The sequence below is a fragment of the Danio aesculapii genome, chromosome 14, assembly GCF_903798145.1.
Source record: "Danio aesculapii chromosome 14, fDanAes4.1, whole genome shotgun sequence".
Taxonomy (NCBI): domain Eukaryota; kingdom Metazoa; phylum Chordata; class Actinopteri; order Cypriniformes; family Danionidae; genus Danio; species Danio aesculapii.
The window spans coordinates 15,598,957-15,626,904 of NC_079448.1; the positions used below are offsets into that span (position 1 = coordinate 15,598,957).

General features: G+C 35.2%; 1 protein-coding gene across 2 annotated transcripts in view; it reads right to left on the reverse strand.

Moving 5' to 3' along the window:
- Positions 1-27,948, reverse strand: part of si:zfos-2326c3.2 (misshapen-like kinase 1) — a 108,506-nt gene that overhangs the window by 15,072 nt on the left and 65,486 nt on the right. The window contains exons 13-28 of one of the 2 annotated variants that reach the window (XM_056472875.1): positions 26,280-26,393; positions 25,233-25,298; positions 22,413-22,526; positions 19,775-19,921; positions 18,079-18,198; positions 16,364-16,425; positions 16,129-16,205; positions 14,393-14,460; positions 13,953-14,038; positions 11,806-11,896; positions 9,363-9,506; positions 7,121-7,241; positions 6,879-7,034; positions 3,806-3,949; positions 1,424-1,558; positions 489-589 (exon numbers count right to left, since the gene is read on the reverse strand). In XM_056472875.1, the coding sequence (XP_056328850.1) occupies positions 489-589; positions 1,424-1,558; positions 3,806-3,949; positions 6,879-7,034; positions 7,121-7,241; positions 9,363-9,506; positions 11,806-11,896; positions 13,953-14,038; positions 14,393-14,460; positions 16,129-16,205; positions 16,364-16,425; positions 18,079-18,198; positions 19,775-19,921; positions 22,413-22,526; positions 25,233-25,298; positions 26,280-26,393 (1,746 nt within the window). Of the gene's footprint in view, positions 1-488; positions 590-1,423; positions 1,559-3,805; positions 3,950-6,878; positions 7,035-7,120; positions 7,242-9,362; positions 9,510-11,805; positions 11,897-13,952; positions 14,039-14,392; positions 14,461-16,128; positions 16,206-16,363; positions 16,426-18,078; positions 18,199-19,774; positions 19,922-22,412; positions 22,527-25,232; positions 25,299-26,279; positions 26,394-27,948 lie in introns of both variants that reach the window. The other variant, XM_056472874.1, reaches the window with a different exon arrangement.

Here is a 27,948-nt window from a genome sequence, read left to right on the forward strand (position 1 = left end):
TTAAACTTGTCTAAATTTGTGAACCCATTGTTCATTCAATTCAATTCAGTTCAATTCACCTTTATTTGTATAGCGCTTTTACAATGTAGATTGTGTCAAAGCAGCTTCACATAAAAGGTCGTAGTAAATTGGAACAGTGTAATTCAGTTTTTAGTGTTTTAAGTTCAGTTCAGTTTAGCTCAGTTCTGTGTGGTTTAAAAATCACTACTGAGAGTCCAAACACTGAAGAGCAAATCCAACAATGGATTCATCAAATCATACAAAAATCAGTGTTGTGACGTAAATCTGCATAGCTAACTACTGTTAAAAATATTCCCATACTGCATACATGCTTTACAATTTCAATAATGTATCATTCTTTTTATATCATTTTCTTTCTTTTTGACTAAAATATGGCCCAGAATTGTCCTCTGCAGCCTTTGTAATAGTTCCTCAGTTAATCAGTATTCCTAAAATTATCAACATCTCCATTATAATGCAAGACTTACTTTGAAAGCCATGAACTTGTGATATGGCTTTGGAGCCCAAGCGTAGACCTCCACAGCGTTCCTCAAAGCGATGACCAGGAACTTGATTTTTTCATAGCGAACTGGAATCATAAGCAAGATGTTATAACGAAATGAAATTATAATCCAAAAGGTACACACTAACCAATAGTGATCGCATTAGACATTTAGCATTTACCATCCTACTCCAATTTGTAATAAAATGTCATGAAAAATCCCCAAAACAAACCAAATACAAAGTGAACTAACTATTAATTATAAAAATCATCCTAAATAGATGAATGGAGTTCACTTGGTCCTTTCATGCAAAATACTATAATAAAAGACAGTCCTACAGTTCAAGTCAAAATTATTAGCCAGTATTATTCACAGTATGTCCTGTAATATTTTTTCTTCTGTTCTATTTGTTTAATTTTGACTGGAATAAAATCAGTTTTTAATTTATTTAAACCATTTTAAGACCAATATTATTAGCCCCTTTAAGCAATTGTTTTCTCTCGATTGTCTACAGAACAAATCATCATTATGCAATGATTTGCCTAATTACCCTAATTTGCCTAATTAACCTAGTTAAGTCTTTACATTGCACTTTAAGTTAAGCTGAAAACTGGTATCTTAAAAAAAATGATTAGTAAAATACTATGTACTGTTGTCATGGCAAAGATAAAAGAAATCAGTTATTAGAAATGAGTTATTAAAACTATTATGTTTAGAAATGTGTTGAAAAATGTATATCCATTAAGCACAAATTGAGGACTAAAATAATTCTGACTTCAACTGTATGTAGTATAGCTTACCTTGAATGTGCTAAAAGCAGTTTAGCCCAGTAAAATCTCTTGAGATGCACACTGATGATTGTTTGTAGAGTTCATTAGAACCAGGAATGCAATTAGTATAGAGATCGGTTCTAGACTCACCTACTTTGTAGCTGACACATCCCTCCAGGTCCCCTACAGAGGTCCAGCCCTGTTTCTTTTCCACCTCTGGATCATTATGCAGGATCTTATTCCTCAACCAGGACAGGTAGTACAGCCTCAGCTTGTTTTTCTTACCTTTCCACAGGAAAAAAAAAACATATAAAAGGAGATTCAAGCTATGCATACACACTTAAGTTTGGAAAGATAAAAGGAACCCTCCACTTTCTCTGGAAATCCGATTGGTAAGTCTGACGTCACACAAAGCAGCTTCTGGGTTCAAATGATCTATCAAACTGTACAGGGAGGCTCAACAAATGGTAATAATAAACGTTTACAAAGCGCTGTAATGCTCTCTAAAGTCACAGTGGTCAACATTTGAAGTGAATCAAAAATGTTTTTCAAAATTGTCCTAGGACAAGAATGGAGTGTTGTTCAAAAGTTTTAGGACAACTTTGATGAAAGGTGATCACCCACTTCAAATGCTGACTACTGTATATTATCCATGCCTAATATCAGATAGCCAGAAAGTGATACATTTGTAATGAATTAAAAAAATATGTAGTGCAGGAACCATGATTTATAAAAAAATTCACTTTAATGTGTGATATGACTAAAAAGTGGTCATAAACAATTATCTTCTCAATTTAAATAAGTAGCGGTTTGGACCCGGAAACAGTCTCCCATTCGTCATTATGTAACAAACGGATAGGCTCATTTCTCTCATGACAACTCTTGGGGAGATTTAGTATGGTAATAAATATGTATATAGCAACATTGATGTGTTTGATCTTGGTGGAGTATATCTGCTACGTTGCTTTGATTATTATTGCAGAACCAGTACTTGCTACTGCTAGTATATTCATAGACATATGTCTGAGGATATAACACATTGCTGCTGCAAACATAACATATATGTAACCCCTGTAGCAGATCTAAACACTGGTGGAGCTGGGGTGGAGGAGGGTCTCTGAATAACAACATTACAATAGCAAAATTACAGGAAACAACACTGAGCGAGGCTGCACGGTGGTGCAGTGGGTAGCACGTTCGCCTCACAGCAAAAAGGTCGCTGGTTCGACCCTCGTCTGGGTCAAGTTGGCATTTCTGGGTTTCACGTTGGTTTCCTCCGGGTGCTCCGGTTTCCGCCACAAGTCCAAAAACATGTGGGTAAATTTTCCGTAGTGTATTTGTTTAAATGAGTGTGTATGGATGTTTCCCAGTGATGGGTTACAGCTGGAAGGGCATCCGTTGCATAAAACATATGCTGGATAAGTTGGCAGTTCATTCCACTGTGGCGACCCCAGATTAATAAAGGGACAAAGCCGAAAAGAAAAATGAAGGAAGGAATGAACAACACTGAGCATTTAAAATGAGGTTACAGCAACCAATCTCCTGCGCCATGTAGTTCATGACATAGGAACAGATTAGGTGACTTAACAGCCTGATCTCAGACAGAGTTTCACGACAGAACTTTGTATTTTACAAATCACCTAGAGTTAAATGTGTTGAGTTAAAGGAGTTAAATTATGTTTGATTTTATTTAATGTTTGATCATTAAAGTTATGTATGATTTCAACCCATTACAAGAGTAGTCACAATGAGCTGTTTACATTGATCTCATGACATAAAACACTTAATCTTAGATTGCTCTTTTCAAGCACTCTTCATTGTGAGCATTTGCGTGTATGGTAAAAACTAAATTAGACTAATACATCTGCTTGGTTTAAGATTTGTTTGTATTAGAATTGTATGTATTAAGTGGATGGACAGACATTGATATATGATATAAACATAGAAAATACTGGGTTCAAACCAGAACCAGTGATTGGAGGACAAATTTGGTACACAAATACTAGTTTAAAAAAAACTATAACGCTACTAATAGTTTTCTGACAACTTAACTGTTGAAGGGTTTAATTGTATATAATTATAGCCAAGTTGGGACCTCAAGGTCTTAGGTGGGGACTAGTTTGATGTGGGTTTGTAAACAGGTTAAAAGTTTGTTTCTTTATAGAGATACTATATTCTTTTCTGTATTTAGCTTAATAAACAATGAACCTGTTAATCACTATTAAAAAACTAACCTAAAGCGCCATCTGCTGTTAAAAACTAAGCACAGAATAGATTTGTGAGAAAAGAGAGGCATTTTGAAAATCTAAGAATCAAATTCTCCAATGATTTTGCACAACAGCTTTAAAAAAAATGTCAAATAAATAAATAAATAAATAAATAAATAAATAAAAACATCGGAAGTTGATTCAAAATACATTTGGCCCAAAAATCTGAGAGCATATATCTTGTATGATGTTCAGCAGATGAAAGTAAGTGACACATTTTTTAAATGACTCTGTTGTGGTAAAGTCGTTTATGTACTGTATGTACCTGATATAGTAATGAGTACATTGAGGCCCTCCAGTACGTCCATCTGTTGGAAGCGTCTGCGACTGATAAGAGAGTAAACTTTACCCTGACCACTGCGGTCCAGCAGCCACAGGCCATTCTCCGTACCCACCAACAAATTCACACCTAAATACACACACACACACACACGCACACGCACACGCACACGCACGCACGCACACACGCACACGCACACACAGAAAGACAGACACATACAAATGTCAACACACAAAGTTAAAAATGAAATTTTCTGACTTTCTCTGACTAAAAAGCTGAATTTCCACAACATCTAATGAACCAAAAACAAGTTGCTTTTCATAATATTATATATATATATATATATATATATATATATATATATATATATATATATATATATATATATATATATATATATATATATATATATATATATATATATATTTATAAAAAATAAAAATAAAAATAGTACAGTAATTCATAGTAAATGCTAGTGTTTTGAACCACATATACTTAGTCACCACCAAATAGTAAAGTGTATTATACAAAAAATATCAAATTCTCTGATTTTCTCTGACGCTTTTCATAATAGTATCTGACATGCCCCATCATTTCAAGCCGCTTCACATTTGCTTTTCATTTGATGCGCTTGATCTCAACCACTCTCACTGGCAGAGCTGTGTTAAAAGTGAAAACTATTGGATGTTTTTTTTTTTTTTTCTTAAAGGAGGAGCTATTATATGTCCTGCCCTACTTTCATGTTTGAATTGAGATTATGTCAAACTTTGAATAAAAAAAAAGCATTTCATGGGACCTTTAAGTGTCTAACCAGTGTTTGGTAAGTTACTTTAAAAACATGATAGACTACAAATTACAACTGGAAAATTGTTATCTGATTACATTACCAATTACTTCATGTAAAGATTTATCAGATTACTAATTACTTTACTTAAAAGTCACTGAATATGAATATGTGCTCTGAATATGTGTGCGGAAGTTGTGCACCTCCTTTGGAAAAAACGAACTTGCGTGCACAAAAGATGCAATATGTGAGCAGCCCGATAAGCAGTTATGCTTCTCTTCACATTCAGAAGATACCTAGCCTGTTTAGGCTGAGTTGGACCACCATGTATTTGGGTGCCGGTGTCCTCCTTAGTAATGAGTATTGTCACTGAATGCTATTCAAGTGCTTGAACAAGTTGCTGGTCGAGTTATAAGCAGTTAAAAGTGCTTTAGAGACTGGACATAAACTGCATTTCACAGTAATACTTTTGTTTTTACACTCAATGAAATCTAAGTAATTTCTGTATTTCCACTTGAAGAAGCAACCACTCTCGATGACAACCATTTCAGCTGGCGTTCTCCAGCAATTTAAAAGTGCATGCTCATTAACTGACGAAAACGCGCTTTCATTTTTTTTTCTAAAAACTATATTTGTAACATAAGTAACGCAATGACATTGACTTTAGTAACTGTAATCAAATTACACAAATTTCAAATGTAATTAATTACATTACTGCGTTCCTCAAAAATGTAATTAGAATACAGTAAAGAGTTACTGTAAAACACGTTACACCCAACAGCATTATATAAAAATACTATATAGAAAAATTACATCAAATTGAAAATTTAAGTGACAAGCAACCGTCCTTGATTTTCCCTGACTTTCAATATCTGGAATAGACCTTTTAAAATTCCATAATCCAGAAATTTCATGACCCGTGGGAACCCTGGCAACAAAATGGCTGTGTTTTTGAAAAGGAGAGGAGCTACTATATGTCCCGCCCTGTCTTCATGTTTAAATAGAGATTACATCAAACATTGAATAAAATTTTTTTTAAAAATGCACATTTTAAAGCACTTTTAGATCTATAAGTTTCCAACCATAAAAAAGGCACGTAAAAGCATTATATAAAAATACTTTATAGGACAATAACATTAAATAGAAACTAAAAATTTAAATTCCATGACCTGCGGGAACCCTGGCAAAAAAATGCTGTTGGCTGTTTTTTTTGAAAATTGGAAGAGCTATTTTATGTCCCGCCCTGTCTTCATGTTTCATTAGAGATTACATCAAACCTTGACTAAAAAAAAAACAATTTTAAAGCACTTTTAGACCTTTAAGTGTCTGACCATAACAATAAATGTGAAACAGCACTATATAAAATACTATACAGTAATCCCTCGCTATAACGCAGTTTACTTTTCGCGGTCTCCTAGTTTTATTTTTTGTGCAATTTTTTCTACAACGCACTGTGTTTTGTGTCATGATTAGCGCATTGTGTTCTGCGTCCTGGCTGGCTGTAGAGCATTGTCAATCAATCTCCGTGCCTTGTCTACTGTACAGAATGCGTTCAGCTTGCCAAATTTGCATAAATCTTCAATCACTAGCAGTGTGACTATGAAGTGCTGTACTGTATGTTTGCAAGTTTTCTCCCCACAATGTCGACGAAACGTTCTGCACCGTCAAAGGCAACTGCGGTAGCACCCAAAAGACAGAAGAAGATGCTAACTATCGCACACAGTTGAACTTCTGGACATGCTAAAGGAAGGTGGAAGTAACAAGGCTGTCAAATGGTTTTGATCTTTGGATTCATTCTACAATACTGGACTTATTTTTCCACTACGGTTTGAGCTTTGAGAGTATTTATACGAGAAAAAAAAAAAGTGAAAATGTCAATGCCTATCTGAGAAAAGTGTATAAAGTGTGAAGTGAGGGGTTTTACAGCCTTAAAACATCTATAATAGTTGTAAAAAATAAAGCAGACTACTTCGCGAATTTCACCTATTGAGAGTTATTTTTAGAACGTAAATCCCACCAATAACGAGGGACCACTGTATAGAAAAATAGCTCTCAATGGAAACTAAAATTGACAATAAACGTGACAAACAAAATTCCTTAATATTCCATGCCTTGGCCAAAAAAAATAATTCCTTGATTTTGAATGTCTGCAATATACCTTTTAAAATTCCATGATATTCCAGAAATTCCAAGTTTCCCTGGGAACCCTGGCAGTTGTTACCTATCCATCACTGCATTCTACAGGCATGTTATGTGCATATGAACGTGTCTTACCCCACAGACTAGCACAGAGGATCTCAGCGTTGAACTTCTTTTTATATTTGCGAATCTCTGGGGCGTCACTCTGTGGCCGAATGTTGGTGGGGTTGACGTTCACCACTGAGCCCTTCCTGTGAGGCTGTCTAATGCATGGCTCACACCTGCCATTCACTGAAACGCACACAGAGAGACAGACAGAGAGTGTTTGTAAATGTGAAGATCATGTATGTCAGTGGCTGTCAGTCATGTGAACTCACGCTGGCCGTATCCCTGCGGACTCAGAGGTGGAGAAATCTGAAGCAAACGAGGGTCAATGAAAGGTGAGAATGAGGAAGATGAAGACGACACACTTTTTCCTGGCTGGTTATTGAGAAGTTTCTGTGAATGACAGGACGTCATGGAGAGAATGTTAATAATTGCTTTTTTATACAATATTGCAAAATGATCAGGAAAATCACAAACCAAATGTTCTACATTTTTATTAAAAAAATGGTCAAGACGATCTGCTGAACGTGGCATGGTTGTTGGTGCCAGACGGGCTGGTCTGAGAAACTGCTGATCTACTGGGATTTTCACACACACAATTATCTCTAGGGTTTACAGAGAATAATCAGAAAAAGATCAAATATCCAGTGGATTCGGAGAACGCAAATGCCATGATAGATGACAGGTGTGTATAAAAACCTTCACATCAACTGCAACTAGACCTTCGCAAACATGCCTAAGATTCACCCTGAGACTAAAGTGTTGATTATCAAGAGGCTGATAACCAGATCCACTGCAGATGTGGCAGACACCTTCAAAGTGTCTCAGCGTCAAGTACAGAGGATAAAAAAAAAAAGATTTGAAGAGACTGGAGACGTTTTTGACAAGCTCAGGTCAGGCAGACCCCGCAGGACAACTGCTCGAGGACTCGTTTGTTGGCTCGAAAACCCAAGGCCAGCCCATTTTCTACTGCCGCAGAGCTCCATGAGACCTGGTTACCTGAAGTCCCTGTGTCAACCAGAACAGTTTGTCGAATTCTGCCTCGAATTGGCCTCCATGGCCGAATCTGTGCCCAGAAGCCAGCACTAAACAAAAGACAATTGAAAAACCGTGTGGCATTTGCCAAGGCCCGCAGTCTGCTAAATGGATGGACACAGGAAAAGTGGCAGAATGTGAATTTTTCAGATGAATTTTCTGCTGAATTACACCACAGTCAGGAGACCTACTGGAGCCCACTTAAATCAGAGATTCACCCAGAAAACAGTGAAGATTGGTGGCGGAAAAATCATGGTCAGGGGTTACATCCAGTATGGGGGTGTGCAAGAGATCTGCAGAGTGGATGGCAACATCAATAGTCTAAAATACTAAGAAATCTTAGCTACCTCTTACATTCTCAACCATAAAAGAGGCCAAATTCTGCAGCAGGATGGTGCTCCATCGCATACTTCCATTTCCACATCAAAGTTCCTCAAGGTGAAGAAGATCAAGATGCTCTAAAATTGGCCAGCCAAGTTACCAGACATGAACATCATTGAGCATATGTGGGGTAAGATGAAAGAGGAAGCATGGAAAAGAAACCAAGGAATCTTGATGAACTCTGGGAGTCCTGCAAGACTGCTTTCTTTGCCATTCCTGATGACTTTATCTATAAATTGTATGAATCCTTGCCAAACCGCATGGATGCAGTTCTTCAAGCTAATGAAAGTCATACAAGATATTACATTTGGATCTCTCAGCACCACTACTTAATTTGCTGACATATTTTTGTATTTGTAGTAAATTTGTTCAATTTCTCTATAGGCGACAGAACTTTTGTCTTGCCAAATTTGACTTCTCTGTCTTGATTAAATGATGAATGAAACAAATTTATTTTAGAGCATTAAACATCATTTGGGAGAGTTTTAGCTTTTCATATGAGCTGTTTCTAACACCAATTGATTAATTAAAAGTCAGGTTAATAGCAGGTGTTTCAACAAAATATATAAACGACAAGACTTTTGTCAGGGACTGTATTGTATTACCATAAAAAATACATTCAAATGCTTAGTACACTCACAAAGTTAAATTCGCTGTTTGTTCAAAGTACTTATTGGAAATGAGCTGAAACAACCCAATTCTGGCTTTTTTTTTTTTTGTGGGGGGGACAACGTCATAGTTTTATGTTTAATTTGTAAAAACTAAAAAGCTAACTTAATTCCTTCATGTTGTCCCAGCACAAATAATTTGTGTGGAACCCAACATTTTTTTTTTTTTTTTTTACAATGTATGGTTTACAAACATTGTAGTATTAGTCAAAATCTGTAGTTACTATCATATTTTTTCATGTGGACAGAACATTTGCCTTTACACTGTACACTAATCAGCTGTAACTAGTCTCCAAGTAGTGTAAAATATATAAACTGCTCGACAAATGACTTTTCAAGAGCTAAAAACAAACAAAACATGCAGAAATTATTTTAAACACTAGATATCAGTGGGCTAAATAAAGTGATGTATGTGCAGATGCAGGCATACGTCTCTGGAGCTGTGTGTAGGGGTCTGGTGGTAGCTCAGCTCATGTGTGGGGCTTTTGTGCAGGAGGTCTGGCAGATGGTAGTTATCGCTAGATTGTGAACCAGAAGGCCTCTGATATACGTTATGTGTTGGCTTTGCTGCACTCTGCTGGAGAAACATGAAAATCTGTTTAAGGACATGTTTCAAGCACTGACAATATCTATGAAACACTAAGTTAAGCATAAATGAGTATATCTCATTTAAAAAAAAATTTTTTATCCATTTCTCAGTGAATATAGGCATATATTTTGGTGCATTTGAACAAAAACGATTAAGATTATTTATAAAAATAAGATTTTTGCCACCAAACATCTTCAGAAACAGAAAAATAGTACATTTCAATTCAAGCAATATATTGCAAAAAAATAATAAATAAAAGTTACAAACTACAAAATTTCAACTACATTTTATATATTTATTTGTTTCTTTAGATTTTTCCTTATTTTCCTTTTTTTATTTTTCCAAACATATAAATTCAGGTGTACTAATCTTTGGACCGATATTGTTTTTTGTTAGATTGGCTTCAGATTTGGCTTCAGTACTAACTAAACTAATGTATATGCACAAATATAAAATTGTAAAGCATCCTATAGAAAACAGAATTGTAAGGGGTGTACTCAAATATACTGAGCACTGTATATATTTTATATATTAAAAATAAATATTTTTTGGAAATAGGCCCATTCCAGTTGAGTTTTACCATTTTTAAATCCACTCAGCCAATCTCCAGGTCTGACGGGAGCAATTTTAGCGTAGCTTAGCATAAATCATTGAATCCGAATAGACCATTAGCACTTCCATTAAACTTTTTAAAAGAGTTTTGATCATTTTCCTATTTAAAGCTTGACTCTTCTGTAGTTACATTGTGTACAACAGAAAATTAGGCGTTGCTTTTTTTTTTTTGGTCAACATGGCTAGGAACTACACTCACCAGCCACTTTATTATGTACACCTTACTAGTACCGGGTTGGACCTGCTTTTGCCTTCAGAACTGCCTTAATCCTTCATGGCATAGATTCAACAAGGTACTGGAAATATTCCTCAGAGATTTTGGTCCACAATGACATGATAGCATCACGCAGTTGCTGCAGATTTGTCAGCTGCACATCCATGAATCTACCGTTCCAACACATCCTAAAGGTGCTCTATGGGATTGAGTTCTGGTGACTGTGGAGGCCATTTGAGTACAGTGAACTCATTGTCATGTTTAAGAAACCAGTCTGAGATGATTTGCACTTTTTGACATGGCGCATTATCCTGCTCAATTAGTACTAATGGGCCCAAAGTGTGCCAAGAAAATATCTCCCACAACATAACACCACCACCACCAGCCTGAACTGTTGATACAAGGTAGAATGGATCCATGCTTTCATGATGTTGACATCAAATTCTGACCCAACCATCTGAATGTCGCAACAGAAATTGAGACTCATCAGACCAAGCAACGTTTTTCCAATCTTCTGTTGACTCATTTTGGTGAGCCTGTGCGAATTGTAGCCTCAGTTTCCTGTTGTTAGCTGACAGGAGTGGCATCCAGTGTTGTCTTCTGCTGCTGTAGCCCATCCACCTCAAGGTTCAAAGTGTTGCGTGTTCAGAGATGCTCTTCTGCATACCTCAGTTGTAACGAGTGGCTCGAATCAGCTCAAACCAGTTTGGCCTTTCTCCTCTGGCATCAACAAGGCATTTGCACTCACAGAACTGCCGCTCACTGGATATTTTCTCTTTTTCAGACCATTCTCTGTAAACCCTAGAAGTGGTTGTGCGTGAAAATCCCAATAGATCAGCAGTTTCTGAAATACTCAAACCAGCCCGTCTGGCACCAACAACCATGCCACATTCAAAGTCACTTAAATCACCTTTCTTCCCCATTCTGATGCTCGGATTGAACTGCAGCAGATCGTCTTGTTCATGTCTACATGCCTAAATGCACTGAGTTGCTGCTATGTGATTGGCTGATTAGAAATTTGCGTTAATAAGCAGTTAGACAGGTATACCTAATAAAGTGGCCAGTGATTGTGTATTTTCTCATTTGACATAATAATCAAGAAACTTCGGTGCTGTACCATGGCTGCAGCATTAACAATGACATTACACAGCACCTGAAAATAATCCCCAGCTAGTTAACTAGCTAAAAGTGTAGCGTAATACCATCACACTTGCTGGAGCCATTGTATGGCATGGTATTCTCCCACCAGACCAGGAGATCAGGTGAATGGATTCAAAACGGGTAAAACTCAACAGTTTAACTATAGGGGAATTATAAAATGAGGCTATTCCAAACAAAAGTGGAGTGTTCCTTTAAATGGGTATAAATGGTTGATAACATCACGAGTATGTTAAACAGAATTACAAATTTTTCGCAGTATATCGTACTGTCACCTCAACATAGTGAAGGTGACTTTACCTGCTGCTGTTTTACATTGAGATGAGGCTGAAGAACGATTTCATTAGTCTGCCCTCTGGAAAACACAGGCCTTCCATTGCTCAATGGAGACCTGTAAAACAACCAGATCAATTTTAATGATGTCAAAGAAAACGTTTGTTCCTTTAGGCCATGAACAATGCAGCAACGACAAACTACAAACACTGGTAAGAATACAATAAGACACGTTTTTACCAATAACAACACAGCTAATGACACCAGGAGATGATAACGTGGGCTTTAGATTTGGCATGAGGAGCATACTACTACTTTCCCTTGAGACTTTACAAAAAAACTAGGCATAAATAGCACACATTTATAAACAAAGGGTTAGTTCACCCAAAAATGAAAATTCTGCTATTATTTACTTGGCTGTATGTCGTTCCAATCCCATGAGACATTCATTCATCTTCTGAACATAAATTACAATTTTTTAGATGAAATTCGAGAGCTCCCTAATCCTCCATGGTAGACAGCAAAGATAACAAGCCATTTAAGGTCCAGAAAAAAAAAATATATATATATATATTGTCCGAATATTACTTATAACTTCAGTGGTTCAACTGTAATAGCATGAAGCTCCAAGAACTCTTTTGTGTGGCAAAAATAAATTATAACAAGAGTATATACAGGAATCAGCAAGTGAAATTCAATATCTTTTAAGACCTTTTTAAAGACTCTTTCCATACGTTTTAAGACCTTAAAACCACTTTAGGATTCAACTAGAAACACTTGCGAGATTTTAATTTGCAGTATATTTACTAAATATTGATCTAAGAAACTAATCCAAAACTAAAACATTATTCATATACTGACTAAAAATCTATAAAATCCAGCTAACTCAGCAGGTTGGCACATATAGAGCTGCAGAAATAATGATGTTGCCTTGATTACTGCTGTAAACAAAGCAGCATGACGTCAAATCTAGTAGGATTTTATTGATTTTATAAACTACACAGACAGTAGTTTAGATATTCGCAAATTTAATTCAGGCAAACTTTAGCATACAACCATACATTGCTTAATTAAAAGTGATATAAAATTTTATACATTCCTTTCTAAAATCAACTTTGCCAATGTCTTCTGTATCAGACTAGGATGTGCGTTTACTATGGGGAGTATGATGCATAAGTGTTGCATTGCTGAATCTAATGGCAATACATTGTACGGTCCATAGTAAACGCGCACTTGGCTTGGCACATGAGAGAAGATACAGGCAAACAAATTCATATTTACAGCTATTTTTGGCACATATAAGTGTTAGAAAGGTCTTGAATTTTATCCAATATATCTTAACTTGTGTTCCAAAGAAAAACTAAGATGACTTAAAAAGACTTGAGGGCAAGTAATTAATAACAAAATGTTCATTTTTGGGTGAACTACCCATTAAATTTTTTGTAAGGGTAGTTTTAGTCCAGGGATCTAGCCCTGTTCCTGGAGAGCTTCCTACCTGCAAATTTCAGTTGCAACCCTGACCAAACACACCTGTCTGCAATTATCAAGTGCTGCTTCAGGTCCTACTTAATTGGTTCAGGTGTGTTTGATCAGGGTTGGAGCTGAATTCTGCATGAAGGTAGCACTCCAGGAACAGTGCTGGTGAACTCTGTTTTAGTCATTACAGTTTGAGCATGATTATATTATATAATAATGCAATGTTGTTCTTTTATTAGCCTTAAATTATGTTATCTGTCTGATGTTATGTGTTTTATGATTGCTTAAACACATCACACAACTCTACTAAGGAGCAAAATTGGAATGTCCAAAAAAACAGTCATCGTCCAAACAGAAAGTGGCTAGCATACACTAATGTGATTTGACATTGGTAGAACAGAATGGCAGAAAAAGTCAACATGTGACTGCCACAGGCACTTCTTCCCTGCATTGTAAGGTTTTCACTGTCTTGATTGGGACATGAGAAGCTCAACATGGTCATAACCTCTGACATAACGATCTGTCCATCCGGCACCAACCATATGTCTTCCTTTACATCACATCGAGATTATATTTGATACCACAGTTTTAAATCCTTGTAGTTATGGTTTAAAAGGGCAGTTCACCTAAAATGACACTATCTTCATGTCATAAAAAACAACAACCTTAAGACGAGAGTAAAGATCAGTTCAGATTACCTCATCTTCTCATCATCTTCATCACTGGATGAAGAATATTCTGCAAGCTTCATTAATGGGCTGAAGTGAGACTTTGTACCCAAACCCTTAAAAACAAAACAGTGTGATATTAAAAGACTTTGACAATTCAGTTTTGTTTATTTGGTAAGGTAAATTAAATCTCAATAAATCCCACTGCATTGTATTTTATATGCACATTATTAAATACAATACATATATATATATATATATATATATATATATATGTATATGTGTGTGTGTGTATGTATATGTATATATATAATTGTCTATATATACACTGCAAGATACAGAGTGACATCTGACATTGATATGAATGCTATTTTAAGTAATCCGTTTTGTACAATGTAATGTATAACGAATGGTCAGTCTATTTAAAGCTATCAGCAATATCATCAGATACATGTGATGCAGATCCACACCTGGTTCTGTGGTGATGCTCCAGGAGAGTTTCTGTTTGGATGAGCTGGATTATCCAGAACACAGTAACCTGCAAGAACAAAAACATCTACATGACAGCATTCACTGACATATGCTTAAAACCCATTGTTCCCACTTTAAGCCCAATGTCAAATTCCCTGAATTTTCCTTGATTTTACTGACTAAAAAGCTGAATGTATATGACCTATGCACCTTATTTCTCACGCCATTGTAACTTAAATGTATCAAGACTTCCATTCATTTTTCTTATAATATCGTTTTCATATCTTTGACTGTTTTAATATACACTCACTTTTTTATTAGGTACACATGTCTAATTGCTCGTTAACGCAAATTTCTAATCAGCCAATCACATGACAGCAACTCAATGCATTAAGGCATGTAGACATGGTCAAACTGAGCATCAGAATGAGGAAGAAATGTGATTTAAGTGACTTTGAACATGGCATGATTGTTGGTGCCAGACGGGTTGGTCTGACTATTTTAGAAACTGCTGATGTACTGGGATTTTCATGCACAACCATCTCTAGGGTTTACAGGGAATGGTCCGAAAAAGAGAAATTATCCAGTGAGCGATAGTTCTGTGAGCGCACATGCTTTGTTGATGCCAGAGGACAGAGGAGAATGGCCAGACTGGTTCGAGCTGATAGAAAGGCAACAGTAACTCAAATAACCACTCGATACAACCGATGTATGCAGAAGAGCATTTCTGAAAGCACAACACGTCCAGCCTTGAGGCAGATGGGCTACAGCAGCAGAAGACCACACCAGATGCCACTCCTGTTAGCTAAGAACAGGAAACTGAATCTTTTTCAAACGTTGAAAAAATGTTGCCTGGTCTGATGAGTCTTTATTTCTGCTGCAACATTTGAATGTTAGGGTCAGAATTTGGCATCAACAACATGAAGGCATATATCCATTCTGCCTTGTATCAACAGTTCAGGCTGGTGGTGGTGGTGTAATGATGTGGGAGATATTTTCTTGGCACACTTTGGGCCCATTAGTACCAATTGAGCATCGTGTCAAGGCCACAGCCTACCTGAGTATTGTTGCTGACCATGTCCATCTCTTTATGACCACAGTGTACCCATCTTCTGATGGCAGGATAACGCACCATGTCATAAAGTGCGTTCACTGTACTCAAATGGCCTCCACAGTCACCAGATTTCAATCCAATAGAGCACTTTTGGGATGTGGTGAAACAGGAGATCTGCATCATTGATGTGCAGCCGACAAATCTGCAACAACTGCGTGATGCTATGCTAATATGGACCAAAATCCTTGAGGAATATTTAGTACCTTGTTGAATCTATGCCACAAAGGATTAAGGCAGTTCTAAGCAGGTCCAACTCGGTACTAGTAAGGTGTAGCTAATAAAGTGGCCGATGAGTGTATATGAACAAAAGGCATGGAAAAATAGGTTATTACCATAACAACTGGCAAAGTGTGTGAGGATGGCAAAATAAAGCACATAATTCACATTTTGATTAATGGAATGTAAAATTTTAAACAGCAAACAAAAAAAATCCATTATATTTCAATGACTTGGACAACAAAACAAAGTAAAATTTCTTGACCTTTAAATTTTCAACATCTAGAATAGGACTTTTAAACTTACATGATATTAAAGAAATTCCAGGGAAGCCTGAAAACTGACCTAATTCTGTTTAGGTACAGATACCAATGAGTTAATAATAAGAGAAAAAAAACCACACACCTGACTGTGAGCTGCTTGTTGAGCTGTTGGAGAAGAACATTTTGACAGCATTGTCCATAGCTGACTGACGATCCCCGCTGAATACATGATGCAAAGAAACAAAAACAATCACAGTTTCTCATCTGAGGATAATGAGGGGCTTGAGAAGATTACATTTAAGCTCAAGTGAAGCAGATCTGAAAATCTTCTATGTATCCTGCAGAGATTTCAAACAAACACATACTCAGTGACTTACCTGGATCCATATCTGTGATGGCCCATGACATCTTTGAATTTTGATGTTGTTCGTTCTGGAATCTTGAAAAAAATAAAAAATAAAACTAAATAAAGAGATAATAATTCTTGTGTCATTATATATACACACCTTTATCAAAAAGCTTTTACCACTATTTAAACAATTTTAACTTTCAATGTCTTCGATGACTTTTCCAACTGTGGTAATTCAATTCAATTCAGGCAATTGTATAACGCTTTTCACAATAATTATTGTTCCAAAGAAGCTTTACGGAAGGTGCATGTTATTACATTACAGTCAAAATCAGTAAGTAATGTGTTGTGTACACTAGGGTAGATATACACTACCTGACAAAAGTCTTGTTGCCTATCCAAGTTTTAGGAACAACAAATAATAACTTGACTTCTAGTTGATCATTTGGTATCAGATTTGGCTTATATGAAAGACAAATGCCTTTCATGCCCTTCTAGATTATGCTTATTTTACCAAAATAAAATGATCATGCCTTGATTTTTCATTATTTAATTAGGACAGTAAGGTCTAAATTTGCTAGGATAAAAATCTTGTCACTTAACAGAAATAATGTACAGTATAGATCATAAAGTCATGGTGCAGTGGAAAAAGAATTAATAATGTATATGACTCCCACGAGCTTGAGAGACTGCATCCACACATCTCAGCAATGACTCAAATAATTTACTAATAAAGTCTCTAGAATGGCAAAGAATGCGTTCTTGCAGGACTCCCAGAGTTCATCAAGATTCTTTGGATTCATCTTCAGTGCCTGCGTCTTCATCTTACTCCAGACATGCTCAATAAAGTTCATTTATGGTGACTGGGCTGCCCAATCCTGAAGCACCTTATTTTCTTTCAGGTACTTTGATGTGGAGGCTGAAGTATGAGAAGAAGTGCTATCCTGCTGAAGAATTTGCCTTGTCCTGTAGTTTGTAATGTAATGGGCAGCACAAATGTTTTGATACCTCAGGCTGTTGATGTTGCCATCCACTCTGCAGATCTCTCACAAACCTCCATATTGAATGTAAGCCCAAATCATAATTTTTCCTTCACCAAACTTGACTGATTTCTGTGAGAATCTTGGGGGATTCATCAGATAAAATTTACCTTCAGCCACTTTTCCAAATAATCCACTAGAAGTCAAGTAAATATTTGTTGCTCTTACGACTGGGATCGATGACAAGACTTCTGTCAGGTAAATGTATACATAGTGTTTTATTTATACAGTACATATAGTGTCAAATTTCAAAAAGGACACATCCATGTGTATAATATATTTTAATAAAGTACATTTTTTGTATTGCTTAATTTTGTGTTGCCAAATATCTGACTATTTTTAAACATCCTGCTTCACATTAAAGAAAGACACCTCCCTTTAAAAGAGGAAGTGGGTTTTTACCACAGTTTTAGCAGTTGCCACCTGGGTTTCGATGCAGAAAACATTTTGAGTTTTACTTTGAAAACTGTGAATAGCTCAAACTCCAAATACTCTCAATAATCATTACTTTAATAGTACAATATGATATAGTCTGTGCTGTTGCAAAATGCTGTGTTCTATAATATTTTTTTATTTCACATTGTGGAGACATAAAACAACAGATCAAACACTGTCTGTTAAATCTTAAACAGACTGTGCTATGTGGTCAATAGGAGACTATGATGACAAATGAAATGCTGTGTTGTAGAATTTGGTGACGAACCTTTGGTGGTTGATCATCAGGGGTAAAGAAGACATCATCGAGTGTTGGAGAGAGAGGAGCGTTAACGTCTGACATCGAGCTGCTGTGATGAATCTCTTGACTGGAACACACGTTCATGTTCTGAAATCCACAAACATTACAGAATCTTTAGTCATTATACTGACCACAGATCTTTCAGCATGCAATATTGCGCTTTTACTAGTGCTGGGAAGAAAATGAATCGTTATTTAATCATCATTAAATCGGATACTTGTAAAACAAAAATTTCGATTCCTCATCAGTTCCTGTACGAGTGTCCTTTTTTATTTTTTTCACTTGACAATTTTTAGCTGAGCAGCTTGGTGCTTTTTGTTTATACCTTGAGATGGAACTAAACAGCGCAATCCCTCTGCCTCCTCATTTATAAACACCGAGACGCACTGCTGAAGCACGCAGGAGAGACAGATTTACACTGTCATTCATAATCTTAGCTTTTGTATTGGAGTAAAAAAAAAGTATGAAGTAGAATGTTCTTTTTTACGGTCTTGATATGTGTAATCTTCAAATTTCTTCTGCCATTTTCTAGATTTTTAAAATCTGCTTCATTCTTTTCAGACCGAAAGCCATGCAGCGCACTTAAATTTGTGTTTTTCCTAAGGCTACAGCTTTTGAATATTAATAAATTAATTTAATTCAAAGCAGCATTCACGGACGCGAATTTAGCCTTGAAAATGTGGCATGATGGTGTTGCATGCGAGTTTAGATTTTTTATTTACATTTTTTTTGCGCACAATCAATTCCTGAACCTTTGCATGATAAACACTTACATTTTTTTTTTTTATAAAAATAAAAGCTTATACATATTAAAACTTATTTTATTTAATGCAGAAAGTAGCTTATTCTTAAAGTGTGTTTAATTAATCTGGAACTGTTAATAAGACTTTTTTCATGTAAATTATGAAAAAAATTGCATCAGTAGCCTAATGGATCTCCTTTGTCCATTAGTACAATAAGTTTTCATTAGTTAATGTATTTTACTAACATGACCTAATAATGAACAATACAGCATTTATGAATCATAGTTTAACATTTATTAATGCATTTTTAAAATCCAAATTCATGCTTCTTAACATTAGTTAATGCACCATGAGTTAAAGGACAACTTTATTTCCATTAACTAAGGTTAACAAACATGAACTATTACTGTAATAAACGTATCGTTCATTGTTTGTTGATGTTAGTAAACGCATTAACTAGCATTAACTAATACAACATTTATTGTAAAGTGTTACTTGTCCATTTGTGATCAGATTTATGAAAACGAACCTGAACTATTTTGTTTTTTTTACAATGGAATCGAAACTAGGAATCAATAAGCGGAATCGAAATTGGGATCGGAATCAACAATCCGATTCAATGATTTATGCTAAGCTAAGCTAAAAGTGACAGATCTTGAGATTGGCTAAATAGATTTTAAAAAATGGTAAAACTCAACTGTTTAACTCTAGGTGACTTGAAAAATTTGCATATTTTCAAAAAAAAAATTAGTGTTGAGAGCCCAACAGTACTTTTTGAGTCCTAAATTATATTTTCTGAAATCTAGATATTATATGTATATATTATATGATAAATATGTTTTCACAGAACATCTCTTGAGTACATAGATCACAGGAAATGTGATTCTGTAAGATCAGATTTTGGGATTTGTCATGCGTACCGGCTGTTTCACAGCTCTCTGGAGCGCTGGAGTGCAGGGACTGGAGTTACTTCCTGATCCCAGACGGGACTGAACATGAGGAATCCTGACAGCAAGATTATTCAGATTCACAAGATGGGTGTCCAGGGACTCCAGTTTACCTGCCAGCTGAATGTCAGAGTTTCACAATAGTGATTATGAGCACACACACAACAGCCAAAGTCATACATACAGGGTTCCCACTTTAAGCCAAATTTCTTGACTTTTACAGACAAAAAAAAACAAAAAACAGAATTTTCATGACCTACAATTTTAGGATTCTACTACTGCATCTAATACAAGAAATCTAAATTTTGAGGAACTTGCCTTTTTTATTGCTGCAGATTTCCTACAGATTTCAGCCAGCCAGGACAATGTTTAAATTCCTAATGTGCCATCTGCATTGTTTTTTATTAAATAGCATCATATTCATGCATAGAAAGTGCTCATCTGGTGTGCAATACCTCGAGGTGTCATCGCTGCACTCCCTTGGTGTGTGACCCACTTTAGATGCATCATGTGACATTATTGCAATGTGCATTCTGCCAAAGTCTATTTGAACAAGGCTATGTTTGCTGCATCGATCGCTAAAATTCTAAATGCTAACATGATTTTGCTAATGCTAATGTTAGAAAGATTTTAAGCTTTATATGATTAAGAGGTAAACACTGTTCCTCAAAGTGTTCACTTTATATAAAATGACCTTAAGACCAATGACTCTTAAGGTCAAAAAAGAAATGAAAAACTAAGATGTGCAAATTTGTGTATGTTTTTACCGCAAAACAACAATTAGTGACGCAAATATTGCCACATATTATGAGAAAAGGCACGCCATTTTAGGCCGCAAATTATCAAAAATGGTTAACAAAATGGGAAGGACTAAAATGGCAGTGAAAAATAGTAAAAAATGCTTTTCTTTTTGTTTCTAGACCAAATATCAAAAAATTCTTAATGTCTAGTATTTTCTAGACAAATAAAAATACTGTCTTATTTCAAAAATAATAAGTTAAAAATTAAAGTAAAAACAAGAAAAAAAAAAAAAAAAAAAAAAAAAAAACAGGATTATTTTTCTTTTCACGTTGGCAGATTATTTTGCTTGTTAAGTAAAAAAAAATCCCTTATCTTTGACTCCTTACTTATGAAAACAAGACAATATGTTTTGCTTGTCTAGTAAATGTTTCTTGATATAATCTTTAGATATTTGGACTAAAAAAAGACAAAAACTCTAAATAAGAAAAGCATATAACAACAGGCAAAACACGTTTTGCTAAAATTATGCATTTTGATAAACAAGAAGTAACATTTTAAGTGATGACCAAAATTTCCTGATAATCAATGACTGAACATCAGGGAAGTTTAAATATTTTTGTCAAAGTCTAAAAATACAGCTTTTAAAATTCCATGACTCCTGGGAACCCTGCTATAGACCATTTTAATGTGGTCATCTCATTGGCCCATGAACATTTCCTGCTCGTTGTCATAACTATTTCATAACTGTAACAAGAGGCAATTCAATCATAACTTGATGTTAAAACAGCTATCATAAACATTATTTATCAATATGTGGCTCTATTTGGAATCTCAGAAGCTATAGAAATTAAAAATATAAAACAGGAAATACATTGGGACCATTGTTTTTGTTTACATCCCTCAAAATGGTCTATTCACTACCTGACAAAAGTCTTGTCGTCAAACTCAGTTGTAAGAGCAACAAATAATAACTTGACTTCTAGCTGATCATTTGGAAAAGTGGCAGAATGTAGATATTTCTGATGAATCATGTGTTGAACTGCATCCCAAGCATCACAAATACTGCAGAAGACCTACTGGAACCCGCATGGACCCAAGATTCTCACATAAGTTCAAGTTTGGTGAAGGAAAAATTATGGTTTGGGGTTCACTATACATTTAGTATGGGGGCGTGTAAGAGATCTGCAGAGTGGATGGCAACATCAACAGCCTGAGGAATCAAGACATTTGTGCTGCCCATTACATTCCAAACCACAGGAGAGGGCAAATTCTTCAGCAGGATAGCGCTCCTCATAATTCAGCCAAAGTTCCTGAAAGCAAGAAAGGTCAATGCGCTCCAGGATTGGCCAGCACAATCACCAGACATGAACATTATTGAGCATGTCTGGGGTAAGATGAAGGAGGAGGCACTGAGGATGAATCCAAAGAATCTTGATGAACTCTGGGAGTCCTGCAAGAATGCTTTCTTTGCCATTCCAAATGACTTTAATAAATTAGTTATTTGAGTCATTGCAGAGATGTATGAATGCAGTCCTCCAAGCTCATGGGAGTTATAAACAATATTAATTCTTATTCAACTGCACCATGACTTTATATTCAATGCTGTAAATTATCCTGTTAAGTGGCCAAACTTTTGTCTAAGTAAAGTCAGACCTTAGTGTTTTAATTAAATAATGAAAAATCAAGGCATGATCATATTTTGTGGCAAAATAAGCCTAATCTAGAGGCCTTTGCCTTTCATATACGCTACCTCTGATACCAAATGATCAACTAGAAGTTATTATTTGTTGTTCCTAAAACTTGGATAGGCGACAAGACTTTTGTCAGGTAGTGTATAAACTGTGGAGTGCAGTGCACAGTGTGTTTTTACCCCGTCATGTGGTGTGGCTCTGTTGCTTTTCTGCTGGTGTGTGTGGTCATGCTGGAGGAACAGCAGCTGTGACTGATCTCGGGGAAGTGTACGCTGGGCTTTTCTGCCTTGAGCCTGATGGTGTGGCCCAAAAACAGACATTACACACACAGGCATAATACAATGAGTTTAGCATGTCACTAGATGAAACAAACCCTGACTAGGTTATCAACACGCCCAGAACAAGTGAAGCTTGTTACATTATTAAATAAATACTGCACATACTAAATAAATAAAATACATACAACAAAAAGACTTGCTGCTTGTTCAAAACTACTTAAAATGAGTTTAAAACAATTCTTAAGATTTTTTTGACCAACTTAATTGTTTTATGTTCAATCTACTTACATTTGTAAAAAAAAAAATAGGTTAATTTAATTTGTGTTGGGACAACATGAAGGAATTGTGTGGAACCCAGCATTTTTTGACCATCTTGTCTGAAGATGGTGACAATTAAGAATTTTTTTTGTTGTGCTTGTTAAAAGTCTCTTATATGTACGTTTATATTCTGGGTAAGGCATAAAACAAAAAAATATTCATCTAATTAAAATTTGTTGGGCCGACAATTCGCTTAATTGTGATACGTGGCCCTAACTGTCTGTTAACAAATGATTTGTATATCTGAGCACCCGTTCACATAGATTTGCCATTTGCGCATGCACACATGAGAGTGACAGCAGTAAAAACAAATGCTGAATCAAAACTTTTTTAAAATCCTGAATCCATATTGGAGTTACTTTTGCACGCTGGAGGAAGGATGACACCATGGCTGAAGTATTTCTTTCAGACAGGTAATGTTCTGTTTTAAAAGTATTTTAGTCCCACAAAGCTCATGTAGATTATTATGTAGATTGTTGTGTTATGAATGGGTTATATGCAGGGCTTGACGTTAACTTTTATGATCACCAGCCACTGTGGCTAGTAGTTTTCCAACATTACTTGTCACTCGCCATTTTCACTAGCCACAATTTTATTGTTGGTAAAATATATTTTATACACATAAATATGACTTTGACATGCTAAAATTACTTGATTTAGATTTTGTGTTATGTCCACCTGCCTCCTCATTCATTTCACTTTTTGTGTGTCGTGTATGAGCTTGCTCAATAATCATGAGCGGATGGGTCATAGTTTCATAATATGACAACTAGTTTTTATTTCACATAATTTTCAGAGCTCAAAATGAAGGATTTACCAAATTTATTTCTGACCACACCAAACATAAATAATTGATTATTTCTTAGCCACAAATATTAAATGTGTAAAAACAAGCAAAATATAGCTGTATACTATACTTTTTATCTAACAAAACATATGCACAGTAATCTGTCCTGGCTAAAGGTCCCAGATCACCAGTTAACTACACATAAATGGAGAGTTAATCTTCCATTAAAGCAATGTTATTGTAAAAAAATTATAATTAAACCATATTAACGCAAACGAAAGCAGGTAAAAAAAACATACCGTGTTATAATGAAAGGATGATCACACACACACAGTTAATGTTAGACCCATAAATATTCTGTTCAAAGAATAGTTAAAGCAAAAGCAACTGGTGCTGCTTACAAAAAGACAAATCTGGAGCTCTTGAAAGCACCAAGACTGTGGGTGCACGTTCATCACTTTTTGTGTAGTCTATTTGAAAGAGAACCGATCACATCAGTTGTGTTTCTAGGCACAGTTGCTTCACGCAAGGAAATGGGAGCACACACGCATTTTAGTCAGTCGTGCTTATCACCTCAGTTGATTATCCTCTCATTCGGTATTCACCTGCTTTCTATTGCTCGCGCGAACGCAGTTATTTTTGTCAGTCGTGTTGCTTCTCGATTCTAAGACCGCCTTTGGACCATACTTATTGTCGAATCCTGCTTTTAAGAATTTTTATATAAAAAAAACTATTTTTAACCAGCCAAAGTGGCTAGTGGGAGTGTCGGTCTTACCTCCGCTGAAATCTACCCACATTTGGTGGGTTGGCGAGTGTTAATGTCAAGCCCTGGTTATATGCACAGAAGTGTTGTTCAGCCACTGAAATCTTCCAGTGAAAAATTGATGTGATTATTTTTAGTTTCATAAGGGGCCTTTTACAGCATTGATAATGTAGATTTTTATTTAGTTTAACAAAACATCAGTAAATAGTGCTATTCCGGCTAGCCCACTTTACTGAGCTGAAGTTGGTTTTATATTCACATTGGTTCATTTTTGAACAATGACCACCTGTGATGCGCTCCCTTTATTGTTTACCATGCTACTCTGAACATTCGATCTGAAATAGCATCTAAGTATGATTAGTAATAAGTGTAATTCCTGCACTTCGCTGGCCAACCACTAGGCATACAGTAGTCACTTTAGGACAAAGCACGTGAGAGAGACCAGCGATACTTGTGACAATTTTTGCTTGCTACACAACTGAAAACGTGCTAGATATAATACAGTTTTTCGTTCAGAATTGTGGTATTACAAACTGCCATAACTGTCATCTTTATGGAGCACATTCGTGATTTCAGGAGGCATGGCTTTGGACAGCACAGACTGTGTTTCAAAGATATTATGCTAATGGATAGTATTTTGGCAGATCACCTGCAACACATTTAAAGCTTGTGTTCATTAATAAAAAAAAATGGTTGTCAGTAACTAGAGCTGAGAAACTGAAACTTGAAACTGAAAATAAGATATGATCAGTGTTTTACTTCCCCTTTTCAGAATCTGACCAAAATATCAACCACGCATCATCAGTTAATGAAACACGATGTTAAACTGTTTAGTATTAAAAACATTTTGTACCTGCTCATCGAAAAGATTTGGAGATGCAGATTCAACATCAGTCCTGTGCTGTTCACTGTCTTTAGGCTGAAATATGAAGACAATAAAACACAAATTTGCTAGACTGAGGTTTGCAGTAAACATTTAAAAATAAAAACTACTTTATATAAAAAAGGGGGTTTTGATCACATTGTTTTCCATTTTCCTTCAACATTATTGATTATTATAAACAAGAAGATACTTAAAAGAGATACGCTGCATGACTGTATGCAAATAAAGATTTTAAATTTCATAATATTGCCCAATAGTTCCCCTTGTTCAATGTAAGTTTTAACAGAACATAATCAGGACATGAATGAAATGGAAGTATAAAATAAACAATTGATCCTGGTATTATAAACAATATTTATTATTAACACCAACATGTCTAAACACATTTTTAAAGTGAAACTGGCATGTGGGAAATGCCCAGTAGCCTATAAATAAACTGGACATGTCTAGCCTATATATAAACCCCAACCACAAACTTTGAATACAAAATGTAAGGAGAGATATTTTCCAAACATTAACTTGTACATATTTTAATATTCTACAAAAAAAAGCTTGCTACTTTGACAAAAAAATCTTGTTTATCTACAGCACATTCCTTTGTGCAAATTGATTCTCCATAGATAGAGAAGGTTAATTTAGAAATCAAACATGAAAAATATGCCTTTCTGTGTCATCCATATATAGTTGCTAAGCAAACAGACTGGATGCAGTTTACTGTATGTTATAAGAAATTATAATAAAATAAAAAATTAATCACTAAATTAGTTTTCAAATGTCTATAATTTGATTTCCTCCGATTTAAAAATGTCATTATAAAAATGTGTAATGCATTTGCATGTATTTTGTTACTCCCCACCCCTATACACAATACCATTCAAAAAATACATGATGGTAAACAGAAAACTAGCGAAAAATTGAATAAAAAAAAAAATAATAAAAAAATTACACTGGCGTTTATAATAAACCATATTTATTATAATCTAAAATATTTTTGTTATATGAAAAACAAACTCAAACCTGTTTTTTGTGATGTCTTTTGCTTTTCTCAGTAAGGTCAGTCTCTTCTTGCCATAACATCTCCTGAAGCTCAGGCCACTGGACTCCAGTCTCGTGTAACAGCCTTTCCTGATGCTTTACGAACACAAACACATCAACGCTAAACTGTCAGTCAAAACTCAACACACACTTACTTCTACATTTTTACTACATTTTGCATTGTAAAATAACAGCAAAATAATTACGGTGACCAAACGTGTACAGTTGAAGTCAGAATTATTAGCCCCCCTTTTTTTTATTAGCCCCCCCCAAAAAATTTTTTTTTTGTATTTCTCAAATGATATTTAACGGAGGAAGGACATTTTCACAGTATGTCTGATAATATTTTTTCTTCTGGAGAAAGTCTTATTTGATTTATTTCAGCTAGAATAAAAGCAGTTTTCAATTTTTTAAAACCCATTTTAAGGTCAAAATTATTAGCCCCTTTAAGCTATATTTTCTCGATAGTCTACAGAACAAACCATCATTATACAATAACTTGCCTAATTACCTTAACCTGCCTAGTTAACCTAATTAACCTAGTTAAGTCTTCAAAAGTTACTTTAAGCTGTATTGAAGTGTCTTGAAAAATATCTAGTCAAATATTTACTGTCATCATGACAAAGACAAAATAAACATGTTATTAGAAATGAGCTAATAAAACTATTATGTTTAGAAATGTGTTGGAAAAAAAAATCTCTCCGTTAAAAAATATACAGGGAGCTAATGATTCAGGGGGGCTAATAATTCTGACTTCAACTGTATATTCAAACTACTACCTTTGAATAGATTTTACAGACAGATATAGACATTTTTACGTCGTGCTAGACAATGCCATTTTAAGGAATAGATGACTCAAAAATTTAAATATGCAGATATTAAAAAAGCAAATGCACCTGTCACAATTTGAAGTCAGAAGTGTGACATAAGTTTTTTCAGCATTTCTGACTTATCTTTTTAAAATTTATCAAATGAATAATAAAGTCTGACTTTTCTTTAGAATTGTGAGATGTAAATGCAATTCAGTCAATCACACAGTTCTGAGGGGGGAAAAAATCTGAATAAAGAAGACTAAACTGAACAATTCTGACTTTTTTTTTTTCCAAATTGCGAGTTATAAAACCATAAATGCATAAACCCAATAGTAAGAAAATAGTAAAATAGTTTTTCCCCACAGAACTGTACATTGTACCTCACAATTTGTGAGTTTCAATCTCACAATTCTGAGGAAAGAAGTCAGAATTTCAAGTAGAAAAGTCAGAATTGTGGGTTTATGTCTGTAAATTCTAACAATCCCTCTCAGAATTGTGACTTTTTTCCTAGCAATTTCATGTTTATGTCTCAAAGTTCTCGCAAATGCCAGTTTATATCTTTCAATTAGAGGTGAAAAGTCAGAATTACAAGCTATAAATTCACAATAGAAAAAAAAAGAATTGGGAGGTAAGTCACAATTACCTTTTATAGTTTATTTTTTAAAATTTAGTGGCAGAAACCGGCTAGCAAAGTTTAGCTACAAATAAAAAGAGCAGAAAATCTTGGAGGGCCTGAGCGTAAATTAACAGAAAAGTTACATTTTTAGGGGAACTAGAATTTCTTTAAATAACATTATAGAAGTTTGCAGACAGTAGACTGGACAGTTGTTGGCTGTTTT